Source organism: Eumetopias jubatus, unplaced genomic scaffold, assembly GCF_037043125.1.
Source record: "Eumetopias jubatus isolate StellerSeaLion01/CBP00866 unplaced genomic scaffold, mEumJub1_p1.0 scaffold_1, whole genome shotgun sequence".
Taxonomy (NCBI): Eukaryota; Metazoa; Chordata; class Mammalia; order Carnivora; family Otariidae; genus Eumetopias; species Eumetopias jubatus.
In genome coordinates, this window is record NW_028274807.1 from 204227967 (window position 1) to 204241469 (window position 13503).

Below are 13503 nucleotides of genomic sequence, written 5' to 3' on the forward strand. Positions count from 1 at the left end.
ACGGATGAATGGCTATATAGAACGTGGCAGGGCCACAAAACGCAGTATTATTCAGCCTTAAAAAGGAAATGACAGACGTGCCCAACTGTGAATGTACTTATTGCCACAGAACTGTCCACTCAAAGATAGCGAAGGTGGCAAATTTTATGATCTATATATCTCACCACAAGTTTTTTCAAAAAGAAGGAAACGCTGACACACCCTCCAGTGTGGATGAACCTTGAAAACCTCGTGCCAAGTGAGAGAAGCCGGACACAAAAGTCCACGTGGTTCATGATTCCATGTATATAAAATGTCCAGAACAGACAAATCCATGGAGACAGAGAGCAGATGAGTGGGTGCCAGGGGGAGGGGGCAGGGGGCTTCCTTTCGGACTGATGGAAACGTCCCAAAGTTGACTGGTGATGGTTGCACAACTCTGTGAACATGCGAAACACCACCGAATAGTGTATTTTAAGTGAGTAGACTGAATGTACTTGGAACTGTATCTCAATAAAGCAAAGGATCAAGCCCTTTGCCATCACAAACCTTCCCAGGGCCCCTCCCTCAGTGCAACTGAGGGCTCGCCAAGCCACGCCAACCTCACCTCGACCCTCACTCTATATGTGCCGGTCTGTCTTCTGATCTGTCCTCAACCTTGCCAAGCCATTCCCACTTTAGGGTCTCTGTGCCTGCCTGTCCCTCACCTGGGGTACTCTTCCCCAATGGGGGGGAGGGGGCTGCATCTCACTGCTGGGGTGTCAACTTCCCACCCTGGCCAGTCCCAGCAAGTCACTCTGTTGCTTCTCTCTGAGAACACCCGTTTTGTTCATTTGCAGCAATTCTCTCCTGTCCCCCCTAAAACCACACTGGCTCCCCAAAACCATGGCCCTCACATGCCCTGGATGCTGTTTCCCCAGCACCCAACATGGTCCCTGAACAGTCCCTGAAATGTGCTGCCCCAACCTTACAGGCCAAGATTCTGAGGCCCAGAGAGGTTAAGAGACCTGCCCAAAGTCACACAGCAGAGCACCATGGCCCTCCCTGCACCTCGGGCTCCCCCAAGTCTGAGGACGAGAATGGAATACTCATGCACCGACCCTTCCACCCTGCGACCTGAAAGTGGTCTCCCCAACATCACACCTCATCCCCACACCCAACCTGGTCCTTAGGGTTCCTGCCCCTGGGTAAGGTCACAGCATGGATTTATGCATCAGGCTGAACGTCTGCTGGCTTTCACATGGTAATGGCATGCCTATCACCACCAAGGACCGTAGACTGACACTTGGGCATTCATGGGAAGGAGTAGGTACCAAAGCAGCCACATTCCCCCTGTTCGCAGGTAAAAACTTTGAGATCTATCATAGGGGAAGGCTGCAGCCACAGAAGGGCAGGAGGGGAGCCTGCGTCAGGTGGGTTCGCTCCCCTGCACCAGGCATTGCAGATTTGCCGCTTGTCACATGCAACAGCCCAAGAGGCTTGGAAAGAGCTTGCTCATCCTGGTCCCAGGTGTGGGAAAAGCCACCGGCCCATCCAAGACAGCACACCATACAGGTGGGTGCAGAGCTTTGACCTCTATCTGACCAGGTGCAAAGCTTGTACCCCCGCCCCCTCAACATTTCCTCCAAACTGAAGGGCTCAGCACTGCTGACTTTTGGGCCTGCGTTGCTCTCTGTGGTGGGGGCCATCCATGAATCGTGAGGTGTTGAACAGCATTCCTATTCTCTACCCACTAGATGCCAGGAGCGCCCCTCTACCCCAGACAAGACAACCAAAATGTCTCCAGACACTGCCTAATGTCCCTGCGGGACAGAATTGCCCCCCATACAAAACACTGCTCTGTCTCACAAGATCCAGTGTAAGTTCACCTCCGCCCAGGGCTCACGCCCAACTCCCAGTGTAAAGGAAGGCGAGAGAGGGAAGAAAGAGACAGAGAATGGTTACCAAGAACAAGAGAATGGCTATCTGCATATCTTACAAATCTTTTCTAACTCTATCAATAGATGACATATAGGCAAATGTGCTCCACGTGTTCAGTGGAGTATTACTTGGCCATTAAAAGCAATGAAGTTCTCTGATATACACTACAATGTGGATGAACCTTGAAAATATTATGCTGAGTGAGAAAAGCCAGACACAAAAGGCCACACGATGTAGGATCCCATGTATATGAAATGTCCAGAAAAGGTAAATCCATAGAGACAAAAAGCAGATTGGTGGTTACCAGGGGCTGAGGGAGGGAGGAATGGAGAGTGACTGCACATGGGATGGGATTTCTTTCGAGGGTGATGAAGTGTTCTGGAATTAGACGCTGGTGATGGTTGCACTACTCTGTAAAATACACTAAAAACCACTAATTTTTACACGTTCAACAGATAAATTATTCAGTACACAAACCATACATCAATAAAACTATTACTTTAATGAAATCTTTTTAAAAACAATAATACATTTCCAAATCCAATGCAGAAACCAGACATCCAGTCATGAAAACAGCCATTAACCTAGCATGACCCCCTTCTTCCTGTCACACTACATACACCTACTGCGTGAGACAAGATAAAGTGGACATTCTTGCCCTCAGAAGCCCTGACTTATGGGGACACTCAAGGTGCTTGCTTGCTTGCTTTCATTCATTCATTCATTCATTCACCGACCATCTCTTCCTCTACATGCTAAGCAAAAACATGAGCTGCCGGAGCAGGAACAGACGGTACCTGGTCAATGGTGAGCACCCCATCAATATGTGCCAAACAAATGCACAGAAATGAAGATACACATTCTAGCCTACGTGGTCATGATCTCACAAAGAAACAAGCAACTAATTAGAAAACAGTATGACCTGAAAATTCCACCTGAAGAATCAGAGCCTGAGGCTCACGTCACACAGGTATGTCTGCCTAGGACAGTCAGATCGGAGGCCAAATCCAGAAACCAGCCACATGGGTGTCTGCAGCTCCCATGCAAACCCTCCCCAAGGCCTTAGGATGCAGGACAGGGGGGAGGGTCCCGCCATTCTGCAGGAATGCAGCAGAGACTTACTGCCACCTGTGCAAAGCGTGCTCTCCTCTTTGACCCACAAGGAAGGACTTGCTAGACACACCTGACAAAAGAGGATACTGAGGCCTGAGGAGCTTGGGACCTCAGTGCAGTCATGTGGCCAGAGAGCTGGGCCCAGGAGAAGAGCCAAGCCTCCAACTCCTCTCAGGGCCCACAGCAGCTTCCCAGGTGAGGTTAGCAGGTAACCTGGCCTGCCCCTGCACGCCAAACACAGCCAGCAACTTGAGGAAGAACTGTCCCTCCACCCTGGTCCTGAGAGGCCAGGAGCCATCTGTGGCCAGCTGTCCCTTGTCTCAGTGGGAGGAACACAACCTGGTCCCCACCATATGGGCTACATGGGGAAGGGGTAGCTGTCTCCACTCCAAGCTCCAGGATGGAGCACAATCTGTCTTCCTGACCACCCTCAGGTCCCCACAGGAGAGGGCACCAAAACTTTCCTTCAGATAATCCGAAAGGAAGAAATACCTATCCCACCTCAAGTCTACAAATGAAGATACCTGTCCTTCTTCCAACACCCAGGGAGTGAAGGTACAGGTGACAAAGATGTAGAGACACCCATCCCTTTAGGTAGCAATGATGTGGGGACAGCTGTTCCCCTTAGTTCACAATGATACGGAGGTACTTTTCCCGCACCAGGTACGAACTACGTGGGAACATCTATCCCCCCTTCCCCAAGTAACAATGATGCTTGCAAGCAGCGCCCAGTTCATACACCTCACAGTATCATCCTGTCTTCCCTAGGTAGCAGTGATATGGAGGCATTTGACCCTCTCAGGTAGCAAGGATGTAGGGACACCTGTCCCTCCTCAGGTAACAATGATGTGGTGGCACCTACTCCACATGATGGAGTAATGTATGTAGTAATGATGTAGAGGCCACTGTCCCCTCCAAATAATAATGAAATAGTGACACCTATCCCCACCTCCAAGTAGCAATGATGTAGGGGCACCTGAACCCTTTCAGGTATCCGTGATGTGGGGGCACCTGTCCCGCCCACGATGCCCGGGGCGTAGGAACACCTGTACCCTCAGGCTGTGCCAAGCCCCGCCCCGCCGCGCGCGCCCCGCCCCCGCCGCGCGCCCCCCGCCCCGTGCACACGCCGGACACGCGCCCCCTCCCTCCCTTCCCGGCCCCGAAGGGTCGGGGCGGACAGCCCCCTTACCCGCGCGGCCCGCGTCAGGCTCAAGTCCTTCATGACCTCCTCGAAGGCCGCTGTCTCCTCTGCCTGCTTCTGGTTGTGCAGGGCGATCTTCTCGCTGAATTTCCGCGGATTGTTCGAAGTCGCCATCTTCTCGCCGCCGCCTCCTCCTCCTCCTCCTCCTCCACCTCCTCACCCCCCCCACTCGCCAGTGCCACCGCGCAAGCGCCGGCCGGGCCCGCGGGCGGCGGGCAGTGCGCAGGCGCCTTGGTGGTCGTGAGTGCGGCGCAGGCGTACGGGAGCAGTGCGCGGCGCGGGGGCGAAAGCGCATGCGTACGCCCAGCCGCGCGCTCGGGTCCATCAGAAGAGGCGGGGGGTTGGCGGGTGGAAAGAGTAGGGTTTGAGCACATGCGTAGTGCGTAGACTCCTGGCCCGCTGGACAGCGGCCGCCTGCCTATTGGACAAGCATGGTTCGCCGACGGGCTGGGGCCCTGGAGCCCCCAAGGAGACCGCCGGACCCAAAACCTTCCAAATTACAAGGATGGGGCCAGCAACCCACAAAGACAGGTAGCACCCCGATGCTGAGCTGGGCCTCGGACTAGTTCAGCTTTGAGACCAGTTCAGGGAGTTGCTCATTCGTGCATTCATCCATTCAACGAATATTTATTGAGCGCCTGTATGTGCCAGGCACACTGAGGAAAAGGCGTGAGCAAGCAGACGTGGTCCCTGACCTGACGGGGTGCGCAATTAGGGACGGGGACAGACATAACCAACAAATGACCCAAGAACATTTCTGATGGAGATAATTGTGATGTGGAAAATAAAACTAGGGGCGCCTGGATGGCTCAGGTCATGATCCCGGGGTCCTCCGATCAGCCCCACATCAGGCTCCCTGCTCCGCGGGGAGCATGCTTCTCCCTCTCCTGCCTGCTGCTCCCCCTGCTTGTGCTGTGTGTGTGTGTCAAATAAATAAATAAAATCTTTAAAAAATAAAAAAGAAAGAAAAGAAAACTAGTAATGGTCTGGCAGGATACTGATGGTAGGGAGGGAGGCTCCTGGCCACCACTGTCAGGGAAGTAGGGGGGACATTTGAGCTGAGGCCTGAACCTTGTCAGCAGCCCCCACAGCCCTAAATCCCAGGCATCATATTTAACATCTTGTTTTCCCTATCACCTTACATTTGACCAGTTTCTACTCTCTGGATCCTTAAGCCTGAAGGAACACAAGTTTGACATGGGGTGCTATAGGAAAGGTTCAGAAATCGCACCTAGACTAGATCCAGCAGTGAAGAGGGTAGCAGGGTCTTCCCAGTGGCAGATGGGGGACCCAAGGAAACAAGAAAGGTTCTGACGTCTAACTGTCCCTTCCCAAGCAGAGGGACCATGACCACCAATATCAAAGGTTTACATTCAGAAGGCTCCAGGGATTTCCAGGCATGGACAGGGCGGAAGCCAAGAGGGGCAGCTAGGGAACTGTGGGACAGCTCTAACTGAACAAAAAGCACACTTGAAAGAAAGAAAGAGAAAAGATTTTTAAAAAGCACACTTTTTACTAGGGTGAGGGATGGCTGGAGGGATTGCTGGTGATGATCATAGGGGGAATCACCATTATTTTCTGAACATGCTTTTATTCACACTTTACAACTGTTCACTGAATACTGTCCATATTAAATATATAGATAGCTAGATTTTAATTTGGATTATCCTGGGCACTATCGCTGCTTTATTTTATCCTTTTTGTTCATATGGTTTTGAGCACTTTCATGGTCTTCTAAGGTTTTTGTCCAACAAGCATCTGCCCTCCCCTTTTGGGTGCCAACAACCAACTGCCCAGGGAACATTCTGCAATTTTCAGTCCATGATATGTGGATGGCATGAGCTTCATTACCCTCTCTCCCCACAAACCCACCTTCCCAAGTTGGAGGTCTTTGCCAATCATCAGAGCCCATTGCTTTGCCTTCATGATTGGCTCAAGGCAGGCACGTGATCCTGTTTGCACAATGAGACGCAATTCTGAAATTTTTGCTTGAACCACTGGAAGGAGAAGCACCCTTTTTGCTTGGATGGCTGGTTTGAAGGATAACACAAATTTGCTGTGTCAGAGGTCACTACTTAAGAGAGATGTCCCAAGAGAGTGGCCCTTACACAGAGAAAAACAGAGCCAAAGTTAGACACTGAGCTCCTGGATCCAGCCATGCCTGAAGCTAACTAAACACTCCTACATTTTCAGTTATATGAGCCAATAATTTGTTCTCTTCTTTGCTGAAGTCGATTTGAAGTCTATTTTCTGTCTCTGGTGCTGACAGAGACCACAGACCACAGCTTCTGGGAGTCAGGTGCAGAGCTGGGCATTCTACAAATACGGCTTCCAATTCCAGCCACCATCCTATAAGATAGGAGAGGAAATACAGACAGAGGAGGAATGGCAGCTGCCTGTATGAAGTTAAGTGCCAGAGCCAGGACTAGACCTCAGACCTGACAGCAGAGCTCAGCTTTCTTCTCCGCACTGGGTTTTGTAAGGTTTAAATGCTGTCAATACATGTCAGGTGCCTAGCTTAAAACAAGTGCTCAGAAATTGCTGGTAATCCTGATCCCTTACATATGTCTGCACTAAGCCAGTTTCTGGGCAGAGAAAATAAAAAGATTTGGTAGGTAGCAGTGGTTATCAGGTCCCGAACTGGGCCATGCCCGCAGAGCAGAGGTGAAGATCCACTGCTTGCCCTACTCACCCCCATTCACCCCACACCCAGGCAGTAACCCAATCCGTCCTAAACCCTGGTGATGAGTCAGAGGAAGCTGTGAGCCTGCTTATTGCGTAATGGCCGGACAATGACCCAAGCCCTCCTCCCGTTCCATTGACCCCCAGTCCGAGGAAGGCGAGGCTGAAGCGTCTGGTGACCAGGGCAGAACCCAGCCCTGCTGTTTTTGCTTTCTTCACTCATCAAAGAAAGCTGCTAATGCTAGTGTGGCCTGGGCGGGCTTCTTGGACCAGCCCATGGTCTCTGTAAGTCAGGGTGGATCTCATGCTCCCCATCACACTTAGGAAAAAAATCCACCCTCCTCCTGGCGACTCAGGAGGCCCTCATCCCCCTCCCGCCTCCCTGGCCTCTCATTCCAGCCAGTCCAGCCTTCTTGCTGTACCACCTCCAGATCTCGGCATGCACGGGAGCCTCTGCCGACTGCTTCTGCATCGTTGTGGCACCTTCTCATTTTCAGGTCTCTCCTCTGAAAGACCCTCCCTGAGGGCCTATCTGAAATCTGTCCCTATGTGTGTCCCATGTCCCGTGAACATCCCACTCTCTGAAGGCAGCTGTTTCCAGGGTGCTATCTGCTCCCTGCTAGACCAACTGAGACCAGAAGCTGAAAGTATGTTCACCCTACCCAAACACTCCTGGGCTCAAGTTCCCTGTGTGATGCACAGAGGACACAGACATACCAACACCTTAGTCTTAAGGCTTATTCTTTATCCCTTGAAGGGTCTGAGCACTTTAAGCCTCATTTAAAAAAAAAAAAAAAAGATTTATTTATTTATTTTGGAGCGCGAGAGCGCACACGCACGCATGCGCACACACACACACAAATGTGAAGGGAGGGGCAGAGGGAGAGGGAGAAGGAGAGAATCTCAGGCAAACTCCCTGCTGAGCTCAGAGCCTGACACAGGGGCTCGATTTCATAGCCCATGAAACCATGACCTGAGCCAAAATCATGAGTTGGACGCTCAACCCAACTGAGCCACCCAAGCGCCCCTAAGCCTTATTTTATACTTGCTTATTCATTCTGTTTTCCTGGGTCCCCAGAGCTAACACAAACCTAGGCACAGAGGGAGAGTTAGGAAGTGTTCGTTAAATGAATCATTTTCTGCCTGGGAAACTCCTATTCATCCCTCAAAACCCACCTCAAATGCCCCCTCCCTCCAGAAAGCCCATCCTGACCCCTAAGAAGAGCTGTGTTCCTCACTCTAGGGTCACCCAGCCTGGAGTTCTTCCCCAGCCAACCCTGACCCAAAAGGGCTGGGAGTATCCAATTGTTGAATAGTTTCACTTTAGTTACACACCACATCCAAGTGTGAGCTAAGAAGTGAGTCCCTTTAAGGCATTTCCTGCTGCCTGCAGAATATGGTTTTCTCTCCTCTGCTTCATAGTCCTGCCTAGCTCCATTTGTTCCTGGCCAGCTTCCCCAGCATCATCTCCCACTCTTCCCTTTCTCACGTCCGCCACTCCAGCCTTGCTGCATTCTGCCACAGGCTGTCTCCCTGCCTAGAATGCCCTTCCTCTGCATCCAGGCCATAGCACTTCTCAGCATACAAGCTAAATTAAAACCTAAACTCCTGGGGCACCTGGCTGGCTCAGTTGGAGGAACACACGACTCTTGGGTCTCGGGGTCGTGGGTTCGAGCCCCACATTAAGTGTAGAGATTACTTGAATAAATCTGTAAAAATAATAATAATAAAACAAACCTAAACTCCTGAACATTCCTTAGTGGTCCAGCCCTTACCAATTCTCCACCTGTTTGACAACGGAAAAGTGACTTCTCTCTGAGCCAGGCTGCCCTGTGTTAAATGTGGATGGCGGTACTCCTCGTTGCAGGCTCTTGGGAAGATTAAATAGATAACGCATGTAAAGCACTTAACTCAGCGCCTGCTTCCTCGCAAGCATTCAATAGCTGTTAGGGAAGAAAACCCTACCTCGAGAGTTTAGTTTTCATGCCTTGCTTTTCTGCACTACCTTATATGGAATCTTAGTCAATCCGGGGTACCCACATCGCGTAGAGGTGAATTCGGGCCATCGGAGCAGGAAGGCAAAGAGGAAAACCATCCAGGGCCCGTCTTTGACTTCCAAACCAGGCCCTCATCAAAGTTTTGAAAGGCAAAGCAAGAGCCAGGTTTGATTACGAAGCAAAAGGGGAGAACCTGAAGGAAGCCGGAAATGGCCAGGCATGGAACTCACCCTTTACCATGGAATAGGAAGGGGTTCGCTGAGGACCTAGGCCTCTTATCCTCTCCCCCATCCCAGGCTGAGTGTAGGTGAAGGGGGGAGGGATAACGCAGAGCTGCCAAAGAGGGTAGCAAGAAGCTGGAACTGAGGGGGCAGGGGCCCAGGGGACGGCTTTATGGGATGGCAGGACAGGGGCAGCGGCTCAGGTCATGATCCCAGGGCCCCGGGATCGAGCCCCGCATCAGGATCCCTGCTCCACGGGAAGTTTGCTTCTCTCTCTCCCTCATCCCATGCTTGTGTTCCCTCTCTCGCTCTCTGTCAAATAAATAAAAATTAAAAAAAAAAAAAACTAAACTAAACTAAAGCCACTGGTATGACTGATCCAACGATGGCCTCAGTCCGCCTCTGTTCCTGTGTCCTGCCCTTTGCAACACTCCTATGTAGGTCTTCCTTCTCAAGTTTGAGGATATGTCCCCAGCCCTGATTCTGGACTTGACCCTGTCATCTGCTTTGGCCAAAGGCATATGGGCAGAAGAGACAGCATACGGTTTCCAGATAGGGACCTTAGAAGGCTCGCGTGATTCCACTTGTCCTCTGGTGGCACTGTAGAGCATGTTGGCCAGCTGCTAGTCCGAGGCTGTGAGACAGGTGGATCTGAGACTCCCGGCTACTCCACAGCCTTGCACCAGGAGGCAGAGCATGCCCAGCCGAGGGCAGCCCAGAACAAGCACCCTCCAGCGGAATCACAGACACATGAGAAAACAAACATCCATTTTTGCATGCCATTGAGACACGGGGCTGTTTGTTACCCAGCGGTAGCAACACACACTGAGGTACCCCTTTCCCCCACTCCCCAGGCAGCTAGGGCATTGACACAGGGCATGGGCTAGGCCAACAGGATGTTTGTGCTCCAGAACAAGTGGTGCAAAGAAGTAGCATCAAGACAAGACAGGGGCATCTGGTTTTCAGGGGCAGCTATGGCTGAGTGCCCAAGGGCAGGTGGCAGTGCCAATTGAGGCATCTGGATTCCATGGTGATGGCAGAAGTGTCCCCGCCAACCAGTTCCCCGGCATGATTTCAGCTGATCGCCCTGGCTGCCTCACCCCCTTGATTTCTACTGTTTTCTGAGCCTGGTTTTCCAGCCTTCCTGCCACTTTTGTGAGGAAATGAACAGCCTTCCAATGCACATTTTTGCCATTTAAATCAGCCTGAGGCAGTTTCTGTTGCTTGCAATAAAAACCCCGTCTTCTATAAGATGGGCAATCCCCAGCATGCTACATTTATAATATAAATTTGAAACTGTTTTGAGTTACAAGTATCAGAATATCTAACCACTGGTAACTTAAGCAACACAGGCATTGTGATTTCTCATAAAAAGGGAGTCTGGAGGTCAGAGGTTCCAGGGTGGGACAGGTGGCTCTGTGATTTCAGCACTTTGGGAGGAGGCATCGCAGCACCTCGCTTAACTTGCTCCTCATGGCCACAAGATGGCTGCAGAAGTTCCTGGCATCGTGTCCTCACAGGAAGCAGTAAGGGAGGAAAGGGGGCAATAAGGCCTCTCTTGTGTCCAGAAACCCCCCCACCCAGACCTCCCCTTAAAGCTTGCTGGCCAGATCTGGGAAATGCGCCCAAATCAAAAACAACCCCAGCAAAAGGCGTTGCCAAGAATGGCTCAGCCAAATCCTAAATTAACCCCCGAGGCTGGGCACGCTAATGCTGGCTCCAAATCGGGGCTCTGTTGGTGAGGAGGGAGAAATGGCAGCCGGGATGGCAATAAGCAGGGTCAGCCACAAGATGTAAGCTGCAGCCTTGCTGTAGGCGGCTTCACGGCCCTCTTGCCCTTGGGGTCCACAGGCAGATGGTACCCATGGACACTGGAGTGGGTGAGGCTCTGCTCCCACCTCCCCACCCCAGGACCTCTCGTTTGTGCGGTAAACGTTCGGACTGTGCCTCCAAGGCCAGGTGCCCCTAATAAAACCCAAGCACTGAGTCTCCACCATGAGAAGCAAAATCTCTGGGGCCTGTGAGAACACAGGAGAAGGAGCTACGTTCTTGGAGACAAAGCCAGGGGCAGGTTTCCAAGCTGGCCAGGTCCGGGGCAGATTCCCACCTCACACAGCTCCCCGGAGGCCCCTTTGGCCTCGCTTGCTGCGAGGCCCCAGAAGTCACACTTGGCCTGCCTCTAGCGGGCCTGAATCCCACCGTCCCGGGAGACAGTGTTTTCCCACAGCCCGAGCCCAGGTGTGGAGGGAGGCTCCTGCCGGCCGCATCCAGGGCCTTGGTGGGGAAGCAGGCCATCTGGAAGCACACGGGCTTTCCCCAGGCTCAGTCCCTACATGCAGTGGCTGGCCATTCATGGCCCAAGCTGCCCTGGGTGAAAGGTGAATGGAGGAGATGAGGTGACAGGCTCCAGACCCCTTCAGGGTGCTAAGTAGAGAGGCCCAGGCTGGTCCAAGGGTGAGTGTGATTGTGTTTGTGTGAGCAAGCACGTGAGCACGTCGTTGAGCATACAAGCAAGGCTACATGTGAGCACCAGTGTCACCACGTGAGCGTGCATGCCACAATGCGTGAGTGCAGGTGTGCATGTGAGCTTACGCATGTGCGTGCATTTGTGTAAGGGTGTGTGTGCAAATGCATGTTCTGCCTTTCTCTGAAGGACACAAACGTTCACAAACTGAAGATTCAAGCCAGTTTCTGCTAAATTAAAAACAGCTTTTTCGTGTTTAAAGTTTACAATACGAAAAATAATTTTCCTTTCTTCCGGGGGGGCGGGTGAAGAGGGAGGGGCAGGGGGCCCCTGAGAACATTCCATGAACCAGCCCAGACGGTTATGCACAATCGACCCGGTTAGATACGGCAGCGCCCCCCCCACCACACCCCCTGCGCCGGCACCCCTGCCAGCTCATTGGGGACAAGATGTTCTGAGGTGTGAGCTGATCTGGGGGGACTTGCAGCTGGCAAAAGATTCTCACTGCCCCCCCTGAAGGGGCCATGCCTCTAGCAGGGAAGGGTTCTCCTTGGGGGAGCTCAGGTTGGGGGGGGTAAAAAGGGACTGGAATGTTCTGGTAAGTCCCCAAGGGCTGCTGCTTTCGTTTCAATGCCCCTGGCAGCATGGGTTCCTTCCTGGTTCCCAACCAAGTTTTTATTTCAACGCTGCCCCCCACCCACACATCCGGCCTCGCTCTGGGGCCCCAGTGGCTGCTGCACAGGAGCACCAGGCCTGCGGGTGCATTTTGAGGGGGATCCTGGACGCCTCTCCTCTCAGAAAACTGTCCGTGAACAGCAGGCTTTCTCCACCAACATACAGCCCAGTTCGTGGCGAGGCCAGCCATGAGAGCAGGGGTTAGGAGCCATTCACAGAGCTCTTAGGCCCATATGGAATGAAGATGACTTCATGCTTCCTTTAGGACCTGCCCTGCGTCTCCGCCATCACGGCCTCCAGGGAGAGGGGCTCCCCAGCTCCCCAATCGCACACCCCAGGACTGAGCAGATGGAAACAACCTGCCAGGAGCTGGCGGCTGTCTGGTGGCAAGGGGCCAAGCCACCAGGCCCATGGAACAACCTGGAGAGAGTCTCTCCGAAGGCCACCCAGCCCAGGGCAGATTTGCCCTTTCTTCCCGGCACCTGGTAGAAGTTCTGGCCACACTTCTCACTGCCCCACACCCCTGAGCCAAAGGTCAGGCCCCCTTCCAGCTCCTCTGCAATGCTAGAAAAGGGCAAAGAGGGGAGGGGAGCCCCTAACCACATAGAGGACATGAGGAATCTGTGACCCATCAGGCCCCACAAGCTCAGCGCTGGGCCTGCTCCATCTTTTCACCATAACATTTTTATTAAATGAAGGAAAATATTAGGAGACGACATCTGCTAAGATATGAGGTTAATTCTTTACACGGTGAGTGGGTCACAGAGACACGACATCAATCGTCCATTAGCAGCAGAAGAGATACTTTAAGTTGCCCCAAGGGTACAAATCCCATTTATAAGACAGCAATGCCGGTGTCTTAAAAAAAAAAAAGCAAAATAGGGGCGCCTGGGTGGCTCAGTCATTAAGCGTCTGCCTTCGGCTCAGGTCATGATCCCAGGGTCCTGGGATCGAGCCCCGCATCGGGCTCCCTGCTTGGCGGGAAGCCTGCTTCTCCCTCTCCCACTCCCCCTGCTTGTGTTCCCTCTCTCGCTGTCTCTCTCTGTCAAATAAATAAAATCTTAAAAAAAAAAAAAAAAGAAAAGAAAGCAAAATAGAACCCCCCCAAAATAATAATAATAATAAACAACTTTAGAGGTCTGACAACAAAACAAATGTGGCCGGAGCTGCTGCAAAGCCCCTGAAGGGAAGAGGCCGCACCACCCACCCGACTTCCCTTGCTGAGGGGGCCCAGGCCTGGTGGCAGGACAA

At 52.4% G+C, this 13503-nt stretch overlaps 1 protein-coding gene across 2 annotated transcripts in view; it reads right to left on the reverse strand.

Moving 5' to 3' along the window:
• CRTC1 (CREB regulated transcription coactivator 1) overlaps positions 1–4350 on the reverse strand; it is a 72536-nt gene extending 68186 nt beyond the window's left edge. For both annotated transcript variants that reach the window (XM_088028928.1, XM_088028926.1), the window contains exon 1: positions 4202–4350. In XM_088028928.1, coding sequence (XP_087885054.1) covers positions 4202–4327 — 126 coding nt within the window. In that variant the 5' untranslated portion in view covers positions 4328–4350. The remainder of the gene's footprint in view (positions 1–4201) is intronic.
• Between the last annotated feature and the right edge of the window lie 9153 nt (positions 4351–13503).